Source organism: Nipponia nippon, unplaced genomic scaffold (genome assembly GCF_047370975.1).
Source record: "Nipponia nippon isolate SJK-2023a ecotype South Korea unplaced genomic scaffold, ASM4737097v1 scaffold_4, whole genome shotgun sequence".
Classification (NCBI taxonomy): Eukaryota; Metazoa; Chordata; class Aves; order Pelecaniformes; family Threskiornithidae; genus Nipponia; species Nipponia nippon.
This window is the reverse complement of record NW_028262358.1, coordinates 26,245,531-26,262,879: the sequence shown is the minus strand read 5'-3', so window position 1 is coordinate 26,262,879 and position 17,349 is coordinate 26,245,531. Positions and strand designations below refer to the sequence as shown.

General features: G+C 42.1%; 1 protein-coding gene across 3 annotated transcripts in view; it reads left to right on the top strand.

The window, feature by feature from the left end:
* The first annotated feature begins 108 nt into the window (after positions 1–108).
* The window catches only part of MRPS10 (mitochondrial ribosomal protein S10), a 21,237-nt gene continuing 3,996 nt past the window's right edge, over positions 109–17,349 (top strand). For 2 of the 3 annotated variants that reach the window (XM_087775037.1, XM_009472986.2), the window contains exons 1-7: positions 109–315; positions 3,193–3,251; positions 3,353–3,425; positions 4,255–4,394; positions 4,831–4,939; positions 6,054–6,143; positions 6,420–6,515. In XM_087775037.1, the coding sequence (XP_087631163.1) occupies positions 166–315; positions 3,193–3,251; positions 3,353–3,425; positions 4,255–4,394; positions 4,831–4,939; positions 6,054–6,143; positions 6,420–6,506 (708 nt within the window). In that variant the 5' untranslated portion in view covers positions 109–165 and the 3' untranslated portion in view covers positions 6,507–6,515. Of the gene's footprint in view, positions 316–1,559; positions 2,101–3,192; positions 3,252–3,352; positions 3,426–4,254; positions 4,395–4,830; positions 4,940–6,053; positions 6,144–6,419; positions 6,516–17,349 lie in introns of those variants that run through there. The other variant, XM_087775038.1, reaches the window with a different exon arrangement.

Sequence of the window (17,349 nt, the reverse complement as noted above, 5' to 3'; positions counted from 1 at the left end):
GGCAACGCTCGGGGGAGGCGGGGACGGGGGTGGGGAGACGAGTTGGGAGCTCGTATGGCGCCGGACGGCGCCATACGAGCTCCCAACTCGTCTCCCCACCCCCCAGCGCTGGCCTGCCCGACGGTTCCGCAGTGCCTCCGCCTCAGCGGGGGTGCTTGCTCCGCCATGGCGGCGAGGGCGCTCTTCGATCGCCTGGGACCTTTGGGGAGGTGGCGGATGAGGCCGCTCTTCTCCTTCCGGGCGCCGCGCTATGCTCGGCGGGTTGGGGGCGGAGAGAAGATGGCGGCGGGGTGCCTGTGGCGGCGGCTCTGTCAGGTGGGGTGTGTGGCGGGAGAGGGGACGGGTGAGCGTCGTTCTCCTCCTCCTCCTCCTCTTCTTTTCCTTCGGCATCTTCACGCCTGAGGGGAGAGGGAGCACGGCTGAGGGCCTGTGCTGGGCGCTGTGCAAACCCCGGCATCGCGTCCCCGGTACGAGGTGTATCGCAGCCGGCCTTCCCTCCTCGCTGGGCTCCCGTGGGCTGGGAAGGGTTGGGGTTTTACAGCGTGGGGCTGTGTCTCTGCCCGCCGTCGTCGGCATAGCGGGTCCTCAAAACTCTTTCCTGCAGCCCTGTGTTCGTGGTGGTTACTCTGGGTGTAAGGGGTGATGAAGAGTGAATGACTTGGATTTGGAGGTCATGTGCCAAGCCGGTTTCTAGTCTTAAAGTTTCAAATCTTTAAGTTAAAACGTAAAAAAAAAATAGGAAAACTTTTTACACTACATATGTTTTCTGCTGGTTTTGACTTATAAAGAGGGAGTGCTTTCTCTCAAGTTGAGAAAATATGATGTTGGGGGTTTCCTATTCATTTTCTGAAGTCCTAAACCCTTCTTGTCTGTATGTGCTGTGTTCTGGACATTCCAGGCATCTGTTTTCTGAGTACTTCAGAATGGCTCAGCCAAACAAAATGAAAGCTATTTTGCATTAGGAGAGGAGTAATTTTGTTTTGTGTAAGGCCTTGGTTCACTCAGGAAATTGAATTCTGTTACGTTGCAGTCCAGGTGTCTTTTCCACCTTCTATGATGGCCATTAGCAAGAGTGCATCAAGTATCTTTAAATCAGAGAATGAAGGAAGCTGTTAAAATATACTTTACTGCCTGCTGAATGCCATCTTTGCTACCTGGGGTACTCAACGTATCATTTTGTCAAAATTTGTACAAAGCACTTTTAATTTTATTTTACAAAAATTTTCGACTTGATGCATACCTGCGTAAGTAGTAACAAAAGGAGATGGTATGCAGTGGGAATAATACACACAATCATAGAATATTGTAAAGGCTGCAGAGCTTAGTATGTGGGATAGAACTCTACTGTTTCATCATGTTTTGTTCATCTTTGTTACACAGGCTGAAATTTTTATATCCAAAACCACATAACATAATATGCTATGACTGTACTTGTCTTTGCATGCAAATAATAATTCCATATCACAAGGTTAAGCAGTTAGAAGTAAAATAATACATAGCAGTGACTGCATACACACAAAAACCCAAAACCAGATACAACTTTTGGTTACAGTTCCAGTCAGTAGTCTTATATTTGTTATCTGGGGTCAGGTTCTGTGCCGTATACTTGCACACACCGTTAAAGCCCTGCACTGAATACAGTCATTTATGCTCGTGGGCCTGTCTGTTCCCTGAAGTGGTGGCAGGTGATGATGTTAGTGTACTTCGTATTCATGTTGAATGAAAGGGAGGCAGTATTCTGACTTCAGAGATAGAGAATTGAGGTGCAAAGATCAAGATAATTTTATCAGATGTATTCCTTTCATTTTAGGTATTAAGGCTCAAGTAGTTCCCAACATGAACTTTGAAACGTTCTGAATGGTCATCAACTACAGTGGCAAACATTCAGTGCTCCTAAAGGTGCCGACTGTGTCACGCACTGAAGAATGTAACACCAGTGCTGGTCTCTGAACACCTGGATTTGAAAGGCTTGCCTAAGGAGAGACTTTCAGCTGTGCTCTCCAAACAACAGTCAGCTTTGTAAACAGGAAACTCTCCTGCATCTTCCTGCAGTCATCTTCCTTATTGGATGCAGAATTTGTAGGATAAATAGCGAATGAGGTGGAATTACTTCAGAAAATAGCTTTATTCACTGCTGGTCTATAATTAATACCTAATGCATACTGGAAAAGGTTAGGGACCTAATAGCATCATATAGTTAGTTATGCATATCCGTGAGCGACTACATTAAGATGACTTAGAAAAGTATAAATTCTGGCTATTTTCTGATGTTTTGATTATACACTCACCTACATAACCGATGTGTGGGGTATCTGTCATCTCTCTCAAAGCTATGACTCTAGCACCTGTTAAATGAGAGTATCCAGGGGCTGGATAAGTAGCTAATTTTGCTTAAGCATTCTGCTGCAGCCCCGAGTTTCTCTTAAGCAAGTGAGATTTCTGGTTCCTTTCCCCCCCCGCCCCCCAAGTAGTCTATAACTTTGCCAAATTGAGAGTTAGTAGAAGGAAGCTAGAAGCCACATAATGTTCAGAAGGGAGTGATTTTTCTGGTATGAAAGACAGTAATGTTACATCTTGATTAACAGTTGTGTTCCCTTTTTAACACAGAAAAAATCAGGTTATCTTTTAAATATGGTTCATCTACTTGTTAGAAGTATTTCTATTTAAATGTTATCTTCAAAAGAACAAGTGTTCAAAATCACAAGGAACTTTTTGCTGAAAAAATGGGAAATTTCAATTTAAATTCAGAGGTTGAATTTTTGCATTTATAGGATACTGTTCTCAATTGCTTTTACAACAGCAAGTCCTGCTTAGGCTTGTCTCTTGATGAAACTAATAGATATTGTACTATGAAAGTAAAACTGAAGAGAAAATATTATCATATATAGAAATAATATCTGATGCCATGCAAAATACATCTTTCTGCTAAAAAAAGTGCTTTGTGATTGCTATTCAGGTACCTGGTTAATAATGGGTTCCCTTTTTTTCGGTGCTATTGTATACTAAAATACATTTCCGCGCTCCTGTTTTCCTGTGTTCTCTGATAGAGCAAACTTTCTAGTTTGGCAAATCAGTGCCTAGGAATGTGTTATGCTCTGGTGTGCAAAAACGTAGCCTTTAATAAACCTGTATTAACTGGCTACTTCCCGGTTTGGGAAAAATAACCAACATGTAACCTATTTCTTTACACAGGGATCAGCTTTTCCTGTCAATTATGCAAGCAGAATTATGCAAAAGCAGTGTTTTCTTCCGTGAGTATAAAAGGCCCTCCTCCTTTCCACTTCTCTACACTCCCTAAAAAAATCCAACTTTAACAACTTATTTTATGCTTTCCCCATTACCACATTTGTAGACACTCCAACTTGATGGGAGTACAGCTGGCTGGATCCCATGTTCATACACAGGAGCCTAAGACTAATCCTTTGGTAAGTGTTTCTTAGGATGTATTTTGTATATTGCCTTAGTAACAAAGAGGGTGTACAGAAAAACTTGAATTCCTGTATTGCATTTTTTTAAGTTCTGTGTTAATGGTGTTAAATTTGCCATAGAGAAAGAAACAATTCAGGTTATTGGTATTTGAGATTTTTTTTTTTTTCCCAGCAAGATTTCTATAGGTTACATTTGCCTCTTAGTCACTTTCCTTCTTCTCTATGCAGCTACAACTCTATGAAATATCAGCTTTTTTTGGCCACATTCAGTTCAGTGCCTGCAGCAGCTTAGCCAGCCTAAGGCCTTTGTCTCTGGCTGGGAAGCTGGGAGCCCAGGGCTGATGAGGTGGGAAGTTCATGAAGGCATGTGGTGCATATCTTGCTTTTAGCATCTAAATGCCCTGATTTTGACTAGGACTTCAGAAACGTGCTCAATCTGTATAATGGTATTCTCACACCGCTATTTAAAATACAAGTATTGCTGCTCCAGACTTGCTTTAACAACAAGTTTCATTCTTGCCTTTGCTAGTGTTGTCCTCCTTATATTTATCTGGCACTCCCTTTCCTTTTCTGATCAAGAAATTTTACCTAAATGTTCAGAAGTTAGGTATCTCTTCACACTTTTGCCTTCCCTGATAAGAGTGAGAACTGCCAATCAAGGTAATACTGTCAGCCTCTTGCAGGTAAATTAAAATAAGCAGGTAACAGTGTGTGGGTTTTTTTCCTCTTTTACAAATGGGGCGCACAGGCTAAGAAAATATGCAGTGCATGCGTTAATTAAGGAGAACATGGAGTGGTAACTCTTGTCCTTTCTTTAAAAATGCAGGTATCTATTTCAGACGAGCCAGAAACACTGTACAAGAGATTGTCCCTTTTAGTTAAAGGCCACGATAAAGCTGTGTTGGACAGCTATGAATATTTTGCAGTGCTTGCAGCTAAAGAACTTGGCATCTCTGTTGAAAAAGTGTAAGTAACTGATCTATAGAGTGATGTGGTGTCAGATGCTTCTTATGTCACCTACTGTAATTCAGGTTCTGTGCTTAGAAGTATTTTTCTCAGATTATAAATCTAACGCTTCTTAGATGGCGGCACAGTGATGAGAAAGCAGCAGCAGTTCTATACTCAGCACTGCCGTAGTAGAAGTGCATTTTAACTACATGAAGGATATTGACAGTACTCTTAAGTACAGTCGTCAGTGCTCTAGCTTCCCTGAACTAATGCTGGTTAATACCTAAGTATTAACCGTGCCTATGTGGGTTACTAATAAACTGTACCAGTGTTTAATACTTCCTTGTAGATCTTCTAATGTCAAATCAGAACAGGGATTTCAGCATAATCTTTCAGATAATTTGCATTAGCATCCTTTATATAAAACGAAATTTTCTTTTTGTGCTTTGTTCAGACATAAACCTCCAAAGAAGATAGAACGATTGACACTTCTAAAATCTGTACACATTTACAAGAAGCACAGAGTTCAGTATGAAATGAGAACACATTACATGTGTTTGGAGGTAAGAAGGATGTTAAAAAAAAAAAAAAAAGGATGTTCTAGGTGCACAATTCAAAGATGTTAATAGATGTTAGTTCAGGAGAGAACGTAAACTTCCTGTTTACTTGGGTTGGGGAGGAGGGTGCAGGGAGCAGCAGAAAACAGCTGACCTAGGTACTTCAAATGTAACACGTTATTCTGAGTGTACAGCCTACCTAATTTTTGTGTTAAAAGGTTGATTTTGACCATCATCTTAACAGCTGAAAGAATGATTAAAAAATAAGGTAGAATTGAGTTATCTTTATATTATGCTCTTGGTTTCCAAGAATCAGTGGGATAGGAGCTTTCTCAGGAAGGGAAGAAGATGCAGCTAAATCGTTGTCATTACCAGTCACTTAAGGGTTCTGTTCTTTGCGAGGTTGTCTGATGTGTTTGAACACGCATACTTTTGCCCTACGCAACATCATGTGGCAAACTAAAACAGCGTGGGGGGAATACAAGAAAGGAAGCGTATACAAACCACTAGCTTTGTGGCTGATGACACAGACTTCTGTATGGTTTAGAATGCAGCTGTGGTTGACTTTCTTAGAAGAAAGGTTTACTGCCAGCATTTTGCGGCTCCTGGGTGTCTTACTGTATATTTGCACAGTGCTTAGCAAAATGGGACTTTGCTTGAAGTCCCCAGACGTTAGTGCAGTACAAATGGCTGCCCACAGACCATAAGCACTATTTTTGCCATCCAGGATAAACTAGAAAATCAATAATTCAATGGAATTCTGGAGTTGCTGGATTTATAACAAGCTTGAACTTTGAGAATATACAAAAGCTGGTAATTCTTGCGTAACCTGTAGTTAACTTCATCTGATAACCTGCAGTGTTAAGATCCACCACTTCCATCATAATCAATGCATGTGATCACGGGCAGTGTGTGCGGTTCTATGGAGCGAAAGAACTACTTTATGCTTGCATGAGGGTTGCGTACAGTTCAACTGCCTCTGTTCAGTGTTGTGGAAGCTGCCTTCCTGTAAGATGTTTTGTCCCATAGCAAGAACTAGAGAAGCTAGGACAAACTCTGTGTATTCTGTTTGAAGTATTAATAATAGCAGTTCATTAAAAAAACACTACTTTACTTTTAGTTGAAACACCTAACAAGCAGTACTGCTGCAGTTTACTTGGAGTATGTTCAACGAAACTTACCTGAAGGGGTTGCCATGGAAGTAAAAAAGGTAAGTTTCCATCTCACATTATTAACTGTTATGAGACTAAGTCCTGATGCAAGTACCAACAACTACTGAAGTCTTTGGAAAGTCAGCAGAGGAAACGTGTGTAGTTTGGAAGGAACGTTTTCCAAAGTACTAAATGGTAAAGAGGCTGCATTGTCTTGAAAACGCCACTAGGTGGCATTTTTAAACTGACGGATACCTCAAACCAGACTAAATAAAGCAAAGCAGTTAGATGTTAGCTAGTTGGTATAATAAATGATTGCTTTGCTTTCCTTTTAGACTAAGATAGAGAAAATACCTGAACACATTCAGGAACCAGTTTGGGATACGCTACCTCAAATAGAAGAAACTGAAGTCAAATCGTGAACTCACCAGGTACTTGGCTCCATTAGTGCTGATATTAGTTGCTCCTATCAACCTAATTTACTGAGACAGTCTACTGTTAAATAAAAGTTCTCTTACAAAGTAATTATATAAGCTCTTGTTTCATCAAGTTATTCTTGATCATAAGAAGATCTGGAAGGTCTGGAGAAGAGGAGGCTGAGGGGAGACCTTATTGCTCTCTACAACTGCCTGAAAGGAGGTTGTAGCGAGGTGGGGGTCGGTCTCGTCTCCCTAGTAACAAGCGATAGGATGAGAGGAAACGGCCTCAAGCTGCGCCAGGGGAAGTTTAGGTTGGATATGAGGAAAAACTTCTTCACCGAAAGGGTAGTCAGGCACTGGACCAGGCTGCCCAGGGAAGTGGTTGAGTCCCCATCCCTGGAGGTATTTAAAAGACGGGTAGATGTGGTGCTTGAGGACATGGTGTAGTGGTGGACTTGGCAGTGGTAGGTTAACGGTTGGACTTGATGATCTTAAGGGTCTTTTCCAACCTTAACGATTCTATGATTCTATAACTCCAGCACATGTAGACTGAACAGCTATAAAGTGAAGAAGTTTGACTGTAGTCTGTGATCAAGAACTATGGTTGTCTATAATATGTTTGTAGAAAGGTAAAATTTATTTTTATATATATGTGTGTGTGTATATACATATATATAAATATATATATAAATCTCTTTTTGACACTAAATGGCTTCCGAATTCTGAAATACTTGCAAAATCCATTTCATGTTTGTGTAATGTTTAATGTTATGGATGCCAGATTGTTACACATTTTTTGCTATAGCTCTTCTGCAGTAACTGAATCCCAGGTGTACATACAGCTTGCATATTAACTTGTAGTAAGTCAAAAACCACAATCTTAGAGGACACTGAGGCATATTGAGACTTTTCTAGGCTCCTACAGTTCCAATAGCCTCATTTCCAGTCTTAGTAACTGCTTGCTAACAGAAGAACAGTGATCCCAGTACAGAGCTGAGACTTCCACAGGCTTACGTCTCTAACTTAAAATGAAGTGCTTGTAGAACCGTGTTGCAAAGCAAATGGATACTACAAAGTGTCATTGTGGTAGGACAAACAGTGCATTAAGTGTTTTAGTTCACTACAGGGAAAGGCATGGCCTTTTTCTAAACTGGCTGGGTTGGTTACTGTGTAAACCCAGTCTAGCTGGACACTACTTATGCTCAGAGGGGAAAAAGTACCAATGGCAAAAGAGTGCACAACTGCTTTGAAGGTTAGTTCTCTGTGAATCAAAGGAGATAATACTAAGTGCAAAGCCATCATTGCCTTTACCTTCAGATTGTATTAAGCACTTCTACCTTTACTAGGCTAGCAGGAAGGATACAGCTGCAAGAATCTGCTTCAGTATTAAGGGAGTGGCTTTGATTTGACGGCTATCAAAAGAATTTACAGAAGGAATAGCCAGCTGGGTCACAGGACAAGACAACCAGAGAGGCTGGATCATACTTACCAAGAGCACTCAAAGCTTTATGCAGTCACAAAAGAAAAGAAGCCCAGTGTTGTTATCAGACAGAAATGGACAATCTTAATGGGAAATAGCTGACAGACAAGAAAGCAAGTTTGTGTTTGAAGATTGTCTACATCTTGTAGCTGTAGAGATGCCCGAAGCTGTTTTAGGAGGGGTATTTCAAGACAGTCAATATAGCTGGCATCACTCGTGATAGAAAGGAAGCTGCCCGTGCGCTTTCTACCATGTGCCTCCGAACAAGAAAAAAAAAAAAAAAAAAAGGGAAGATAATCAAAGCCCTTATGGGAAGATACACTGCTTAGTTCTCCCTTCAAGGTGTTTGCTTTCCTCAATTTCAAGCTATTCTTCCTTTCTCTCATTCCTAGTATTCCGTCATAATAGCATTTCTTAAAGTCATGTCAGACGCTATATAACGTGAAGGAAGAAACTGTGAGCTGACCTAGATAAGTAAAGGTGGTGCTTCAGAGGAACAGCCTCTTTCAAGTCTGTATTAAATTTTCTTCAAATTTGCCATGCTTCTGTGCTTTAGGTTTGCGTAAGCCACCTGCCAAGTTCAAGCTGTATATAGTATTGAAATGCGACTGTGCTCAATACTAAGTCTTTCCACATCTTGGGTTGATGCATGGTAAGATTACAGGGTTGTCTTTTATTGTCTTTGGTGTTCTACTCTCAGCCTGCAGTTTTTGGATAAATGGCCAGTCAGCATGGCTTTTCAGTTGGCTCCGAGTTTTAGTTATCAGACCTAAATAGGAACAGACTTAGGAGGCAGCTGCAGAAAGTATTACCCCATGTAGGCAACCCCCTGGCGGAAGGGATACTTGATCTTGGGAAAGGTATATTATTAGAGAATTTCTTGCTTCCAGCATCATCGTATGTTGGGGAAAGCCCCTGTACATGTAAAGTGGTTTCTGGACCTTAACTGTGTTGACAGAGCCGTAGCTAACTGCCATCACAGATCATCTCCACCCTGAAAAAGCAGAATGACCTATGCAGAGTCTGACTGTTACAGACCAGTATTTACTAGCGCTGCCGTCTACTAACCTTAGTAGGCCACGCTTCTCATCCTTATTTTTCCCTGTATGAAACTTCTTCCCTTTTAAGACTTGATTCTTTCCTGCTTCCTCTGTCCTCCCCTTCACGTTTAAGGGTTTCCTAAGGCATAATATCATTGTCTCTAGTTATGCATTTGCATAACACCCTGACTGTGCGATACGCTCTGATCATCTTTTTCCATCCAGTAATGTGGCTTCTGACTTTGACAGCATGTTCCTGATCCTCACTTATAAAACTTCAGATAAACTATTTTGTTGGATAAACTATTTCCAGCTTTACTTCTTTTCCCATTCTTTTACCACATGTTTCTCCAGTTTGGCTTTCTGCCACCTTTCTTAGCAAGTGCCAACAGCAATACTCCAGTCATTGCTTTAGGTCTTGTCTCAAGTCATCTGTCTACCTACTGACCATCTCGTTTCGTTTTCAATCAGAACATTTTTAGTCGAATTTTAGAGGAAGTTAATAAAAATGCCGTGCTTCATACCACTTATAAATATCAGTATTTGAGCATGCTGTATTGTGTTCCTATGAGTAGTAAGACATCCAAAGCTTAAATGATACCTGTCTGAAGGGCCCATTTTTGCATTCATACAGCAAAATTGGCCAGAATCGCCAATTTCATGCCCTGAAATAAAGGCAACGTATGCCACTCAGGATGTTCCCTGCGTCACAGGAAAGCATTCCTACCTTCCTAGAACTCCAGTTTGAATCTGAAAGAGTCAAACCACTGTCAGTATCACTGTATGTGTAAACTAGCACTTCCCCCTTAAGGAGAGAGGGAGAGGTTTTCAGATGTGGAACTGAACTAAATCCTTAGGATCGGTTCAATATCGCTGCCTTTTTTATAAAGGAAAGATGGATGAAAAGACTTGACAGCATGCAGTAGCAAAGCTTGACTTCAATATCCAGTAGCCTGCAGTCTTAGCCTATAATCGGGACACAGATTCTTAATCCTGCTACTCTCGCCCCGGCTCATACTTCAGTAGTCCCGCCTAGCAAACAAGTTTAACCCAAGTCAGTCATTCAGAGGACATTTTAAAATGTTTGGTTAAGCTAATACTCTGTCTTTCTAGATGGAGTTTTACTATATAGGAACTTAGACGCCAATAAACCTTCAACCTTATGTTGAAAAATAAACCAAGAGGTAATTACCTTTGCTTTCCCTCCCCCCAGTTCAGGTTTCCCTGTAATCTGTGTGTGGCATTCAAGGATAGACACTGCTATCCTGAAACCTAATCAGGTTCCTTCTACCCCTTTGCACATAGCTGTGTTCAGTTCTAGCCTGCTGGTGTACTCTCACGGGGCACTTTGGAACATCTTTAATAGAAAAGAACTGAAAATACTCAAGAACAGACCCACGAGCAAATATTTGATAAAGTTTTCCCTTATTTGTAAGCTAAGGCAGACAACCCAAACTATTTGCATTAACAGAAAGAAAATGGTGCTTTTCTGAGTACAATTCCTCGCTGTTAGAAGACTGCTTTATGACCATCCTCAAGCTTGTATGGGTAGATGTCTGTCAGTATGAGAAAATACTTTCCCAAGAGTCACAGAAGATAGATGCCAATGTAAAGCTGTTACAGAAACCCACAGAGTGGTAGCAAATACTAAGAAAAGTATCATGAAAGCAGTTGCCAGATGAGACAGTGAACTTCTTCATTCCATTGGTGGTTAGACTGTCTCAAGCTAAGTAGGAGCTGTGCTAAATACTGGCACTGAAGATAGACAAGTTTTTGAGTCTATTCAGTCTTCAAAATCCTTGGTGACTGCCAGTAAGCTGGAGGTGGATTTCCTTCTGCAAATACTTTGTGACTAACAGCTGCCAGCCTACTTTAGGTGTCAGAAAATATACAGACCAATATATTATGTAAATAATATGTAACAGCTGTTTAAAATTTTCAGGTTTGTAGAATGATCTAAACCTAAATCCAGAGCATTCACTTACGTTATGTTTCTTTGAGCCATTTGAAAATTTAAAACCGTTCAAAAATTGTCAGGAAGGCTCTGCTCAAAGGCAGTTGTGGCAGAATCCTATTACTTATGGATTAAAGATATTTTAAAAACAGTCTAAACTACCCAGCATTTCCAAGATACCCAGGGTTCATTTGCCATGTGACTGTATCTTTCAGTACAAAAAAAAAATTGTGAACAGTAATTTCTGTAGCATTTAGTAAGGTATTTAAAGATGCAGTCAGAATTTATTCTCAGCATTTCATCGAAGTGCTCTAGAGCATGTATTTCCCTTTCTTATACGTGTCAGGGGTCATCGGTCATGCCTGGAATGTTACTTCAATTTTGGTTTCTACAGTTAGTCTTAATCATACCACCACCACAACTTAATTGTCATTTTAGCTTTAATATGACTACACAGCAAGCTTCTTGCTGTAGAAGCCTTTCCGGCCAGCCTCTGCATTTCATGTGCCAGGAAATTAATTACTGTCTGTCTGTTATTCCAGGGAGCACTGGAAATAAAGCAAGTCCAAGGGAAAGACATTTACCCAGGAAGTCGTGACATGAGAAAGTTTTGCTCTTTGTGTAATATAAAGCTGTAGTTAAAACAGCTTCAAGCCTGCCACTGCCTTACATCAAACTGCACTAAAACAGGCAGAGTCTAGTATTTGTCCCTTCAAATTAGAAATTTGGGAATAGAACCTCACATGCTGATCAGGGCTTTTCTTAGCAAGCGCCATTAGGAAATGCCACCCTTCCTCTGGTTTCCATGCTTCCGCAGCCACAAAAGTAGCACAACTGCCTTTCAAAAATAACTTTCCTATCATAAAAGTTGGGGGGATTTCTTGCTCCTATTTAAACAGTTCACCCTCAGGTTTCCCTTTGACGAGTTGGCTGTGGTCTTCTCGAGTTCAGGGGGTTTTCTGCACAAAAAACAGTATTCACTCGTGTCCATTTGTGTGGTAAAAAGTGGAAGCTGCACTTCTGACAGTCGTTCATAAGCCAACCATGATAAATCACTAAGGCCCTCAGAGGATCTGAGTGTATGACAGCGTATCAGTGCACCAGGGAATGGGCGTACCACTGTATGCCCATATACACTCAGTACCTCAGTTAACCCAGTTTTTTCAAGCTAGAGGAATTGGAGAGGTATTTAATTTACAGTAAGAATATTAAAAAAAAAAATTCTAATGCAAGCAATTTATTTGTTCAGGTCGGTGCACACAGCACACGTAACGTTTCTCTTCTGTAATGTTTTTCTACATACTTTTGTACGGTAAGGGGACAGCATTATGGGATTTAGGGTTTTGCTTCCCTCTGAAAAAGAAGTTGCTGTCTCACTGTTCAGTCCGAAGTTCCTAGTTCTCTTAACAAGAAGTACCTTTCTTTGGAAATGCTATTTATTGAATTACAAGAAACCTGATTGATAAAAAGTACACGTTTTCTTCTTTCTACTTAAATAAAATGCCACTTGATAGTATCAAAAAGCATGCAATCAGCGTATCGCATCTGCTGACGCAAGGTCTTTCGTACATCAGCACATTATTATCACTCATCTTTCATTCCCTCCTGCCATGTAAACATTAACTCTTCTTTGCTTCAGTATTAGAATGTAAGTTCCCTGTTCAAGATAATAGGTTTTATGTTAGTTACTGAAAATATTCGTAGGGTTTTTTCCCTAAGCCATTGGAGTACAAAAGTTTCGCCTTTTGCTCAGTGAAAGTTAAAATATCTACGTTATGAAGACATGGTGATGTCATAACTGAGTAATGTCAACAAGACACCAAACGTACAGCAATGTCAGATACCTAGAACTGATTAGAGCCCCTTTAGGCCTGTGGCAGTCATGTTGCTAAGAAATTAAAGAGCAGAAGGTTTAGTTTGCCATCAAACATCAAATGCAGTGATGAAACTTTCAGACCAAGACAATCATTCTGTATTATCCAAGAGGGAACATAAAAAATAAAACCAATGTTTCTATACGTAGATTAGTTCAGTAACTAGTTGGCAGAAAAATGAATTCTAGTATTTTAAACAGGATCAACGTTCATCTGACCAGTTCTTCCCTAACATCGGCACCCACTCAAAAGCAGAGAAAGTCATAATGCTGATTTCTTTCCTCTTTTCTCTAGCATCGCATTCAAATCTGTAGCTCTACTTCGCTTTCAAACGTTTAATAACGTGTCCCAGTGCAGGGTATCAAGGGTTGGAAAACCTGGCCTTATATGCTCCCTCCAAACCATTTGCAACAAACTGGGCGTGGATGTACTGCAGAACTAGCTTGAAACACGGGAAAGAACGTATCCATTTTTCTGGGTGTCCACAGAAGGTTTAGGGCTATGTCTTCATCCCCTTCTTTCACATTCGGTTTCCCATTTCTGGCATATAAGCTGAAATGCACGTGTCTACCAGATTGTCAGCTAAGCTATCTACTGTGTTATATATGCTTCTACGTAAATGTTGGTGGGTTTGGGGCTTTTAAGCTAATGTTGCTACAGACAGCACATAGATTCAGGCAGCTTATGTGGTTAGAGTACTTCGCATCTTTCTAAAACGCTCCCCCCCCACCCCCCAACTAAAATTTTAAGAGATGCAATCTTATTCTCCTTATTCTGTATTTTTTCAGCGTGTAAGCTTGGTACTTCTTTAAGGAATACTAAGTTCATTGTATTTTTTACATTAACAATACATTATAGTAACCACAGTGTAAGGAATTACAGTGTCAGTAAACGTTTCGGCCATTTTCTTGCCAAAAGAATTGCGGCTTGATTTTCAACACCACCACTTGAAATACAGCTCACACTGGTGAAAAGAAAAAAAAAAAAAAAGCAGTGGCAAAGCAGTTTCTAAACTTAGTTTCCATCAGCAAATAAGAATATTGGCCTAGATATGGCTATTTGGGAACAGACATTTAACACAAAAGCACCCAGCAGTTTTGTTCTTGGCTAAATTAGTTTTGCTTAAGAATAAACAAACAAGCCACTTGCATATATAAGTAAAAAATATTTGCCTGAATAACTCTTTGTTGATCGTTCATGCTAGAGAAAGAAGGATAAAGAAGTTTTAAAAATCTGTCATCTTAGATATGGCCATGCTCTGCTCTTTCAATAGGTCAGCATACCACCTCCAGTTAGCTTCAAAGGGTGACTGTGTTACCCTTTAGAAGATAATCGCATGATTCTTTCACCAAAAATATCATGCCACATCCTGAAAGTCCTGCAGCTGAACTGGCCGGCTGAAATAGCCGACTCCAGAGGTACTCGTGTTCTTGTGCAGAGAACTTTTAATTTCGTTAAGTAGAAAGTTTGGGGTTTTTCTGTGATAAAAATTTCATTTTAGATTTTAAGTCAGCAGCCGCCAAACACTGTATTTGGTCATGGCTCTGCTTTTGGATTTTCACTGGTATTTATTTTCTTGTTATTCTCTACCTTTATGCGAATAGCACATCGAGGCACCAGCGGGGTACTTCGTGTAGGTGCCAGCTGTTACCAGGAAAGGAGCGATGTATAGAAACGGGAAACAGAAGATTAAGCAAGGATAGATTGAGATGAAGGAAGAAATGAACTCCTCTCTTACCCTTCACATTGCTTCAAGCCACTATCTTAAGAGTTATGCATCTTTATTATATGCCACAAAACACTGTATAGTAAGTAAGTCAGCATTCACCTTTATAAGCTATATATGCTACAGACCATGGTGTAACTGCCACTGCCTAAGTAACTTACGGCAAAATGATTTCAAGTTTAACTCTCCATTTGTGCATCTGGATGGGAAAAGAGTGTGATCAATACATTTATTCCAATTAAAAATATATTCTAAAATGAAAAAAATGGCATCTCACAAGGGAAGAGGCAAAAGTAGAAATAGAAAAGCGGGGATGAAGGAAAGCATGAATGAAGGCAGTAAGCTAGCAACGCAGAATCCATTATGTTTAGATTAGCAGAGTTCTCTAAAATAAAGGAAGCGGCTTTTATAAACCCTGTGTCTCTGGAACATGTCATGCAGATAAAAGTGCTGAAGATACACAGGTAGCAGCAGCAGACTTCTGCTGACAGGGTTTAATCGTGGCTGCTGACAGAATTAGGTCAGCAGAACGGATTACGAATAATTCAAGCTTTTTGCCTTAGTTTTCTTTCCAATATTATTGCCCAAATCAAAGACGCTAGTGCATAGGAAATCTGTAAAAAGAGCATTGCTGGTGATAGGTTATCATGCTAGCAAGTAGAGGCTCTAGCGTAAGTTATGTGATTTCACTTCAGAAATGCAAGTTCAGCTAGCAACTTGGTTTAAAATCTGTAATTCAAGGGGGTGATTAGCAATTGTGTTTCATTTAGAACAGTGGAGAGAGCCCCCGGGGAACCAGGTTCGGCGCTCCCTGCTGCGTTTCCCTTTCCCCGCGGCTTGCTCAGGCTGTAAAGCCCCGTGCCGCCGGAGGCGAGGGCCCCTCCGCCTGCTGCCCCGCTGCCTGCTGCCCCGCTGCTCCCACCTGCGGGGACAACTTCAAGAGCACCAGGCGGGCTCTGCGCGCGCGCACCCGCCGCCCCCCTCAGAAGCGGCCCAGAAGGGGTGGCAGCACCCAGCGGCTGAGCCGCCTGCCCGGGCGGCAGCTAGCCTAGCGTGGAGCTCTCGCTGCTGACGAGAGGGACCCGGGTCACGGCTATGGGCTTGGTGGTGCCGGTGCGCTGCAGATAGCCTGCTTCCCTCTCCGGGGAAAACAGTGCCTTAACACGGGCCCATCTGTGCAAGCCCGTGTCACGGCACTAAGCGCTGCCCAAGCCTACCGAGCCCCTACGTTAGCGTGCCTGCCGTTGTCTCGTGGAAGAAAGGCTTCAACACGGGTTGCAGAGGTTAACCTGTAGCTGTTACTCGTTGGGCCCCTGAAACCAAACAGAAAGGACTTCCATTACATCCTCCTCCTCTTGACGGCCTTGGGAAAAACGTGTTGCATCCGGCCTGTAAGTTGGAAACATTAAAAAAATATTTTGTTGTTGTTGCTACATGTTCTCTGAGGAAGAGAGCTCTAATTTAAGCAAAGGATTAACATACCGCACCGGGTGGCTATGTGCTTTCCGCTCCCACGGGATATCAAGGTCGGTGCTGCTCTACTGCCTGTGCCTCGCCACAGCGAGGCCGAGGTCTTCATCTCCTGGGGAGCGCGTCTTCTAAGACACGTTTGTGAATGGCAGCACGATGTTTTAAGTAGTTAAACAGTTTAATCCTAAACACCAAATGCTACCCAAGCAGGGTCCTTCTCACACCAGGTGTGGGGAGGGGGGAGGAAGGAGTCGAGCAGAAAGGGGGCAGCAGTCCCAGGAGTAGAGTCGGTTTCAGGGGCGGAATTGAAGTCAGGCTGAAGGGACGTGGGGTGACGCTAGATGTTAAGCTACAGGCCTAAATCTTGTAAACTGGTAGAAAAACTCCCCCGTTATTGTCCAAAGAAGTGTGAATAAATGACAGAAGCAAGTGCTGGCATTCAGAGCATCACAAAAGAACAAGATTAATGCATTTTTTAATTCATAAGGCACCATTAAAAAGCAGAACGACACTCGACTAAGTAGCGTGAAATATGGCTGTAGCCAGAATTTTTAAAAGAGTGTACAAACAACACTGAAATCCAAGCTGTATCCTTACTACCGCTACCACCAAGTTCCTGGAATTTCCCCTTTTTGTTTTTATTTTAACACATACGTGAATGCCCAACTGTTCACTGCCTTGGCAGCTGTGCCCAAATTCAGCCCCCCCAAAAGCTCCTGAGCCCTCAGGGTTCAGCTCCGAACAAAGACTCCTGCTCTTCCTGCCGTCTCCCAGTGCTGAACTATAGAAGTCAATATGCCACGATTATTGCAGCGTACAAATAAACCTCCTTTTCCACGCTTCCGACAGAGGTAGGATTGACTGGCAATATTTTCCCTCTTACAGAGCATGGCTGCCAACTCCGCAAAAAAAACCCTGGTAGTCGGAAAGAGTTTGTTTTAGTCGGTGTTGTTACGGAACGCGCTGGCTTCGGCAGAGCCTGCTAAGGGAACGTCTGCTGCTGGGCCGCAGCTGACTGCCGCTGGCGCGTGTCTGCTGGGGGCTGCTCGGAAAACCGCGCCAGCAGTCCTCTGGATTAAGACACCTTCCCCCGCAGCGGAAGGGTTTATCCGTAAAGGCGGCCAGCTGCACCGGTTTTACCCAACAGGCAGGCGGGGGTGTTGACACCACGCAGGAGGAACTCCCGGGGGCTTCTCTGGACCTGAAGCGCGGTTAAGGTGCTGGCTTGCTCCAGCCAAATCCATGGGCGCCCTCAAGTCGAGGTGGGCTGCCTGGAAGCTGCATCACCAGCCGCTAAAACGT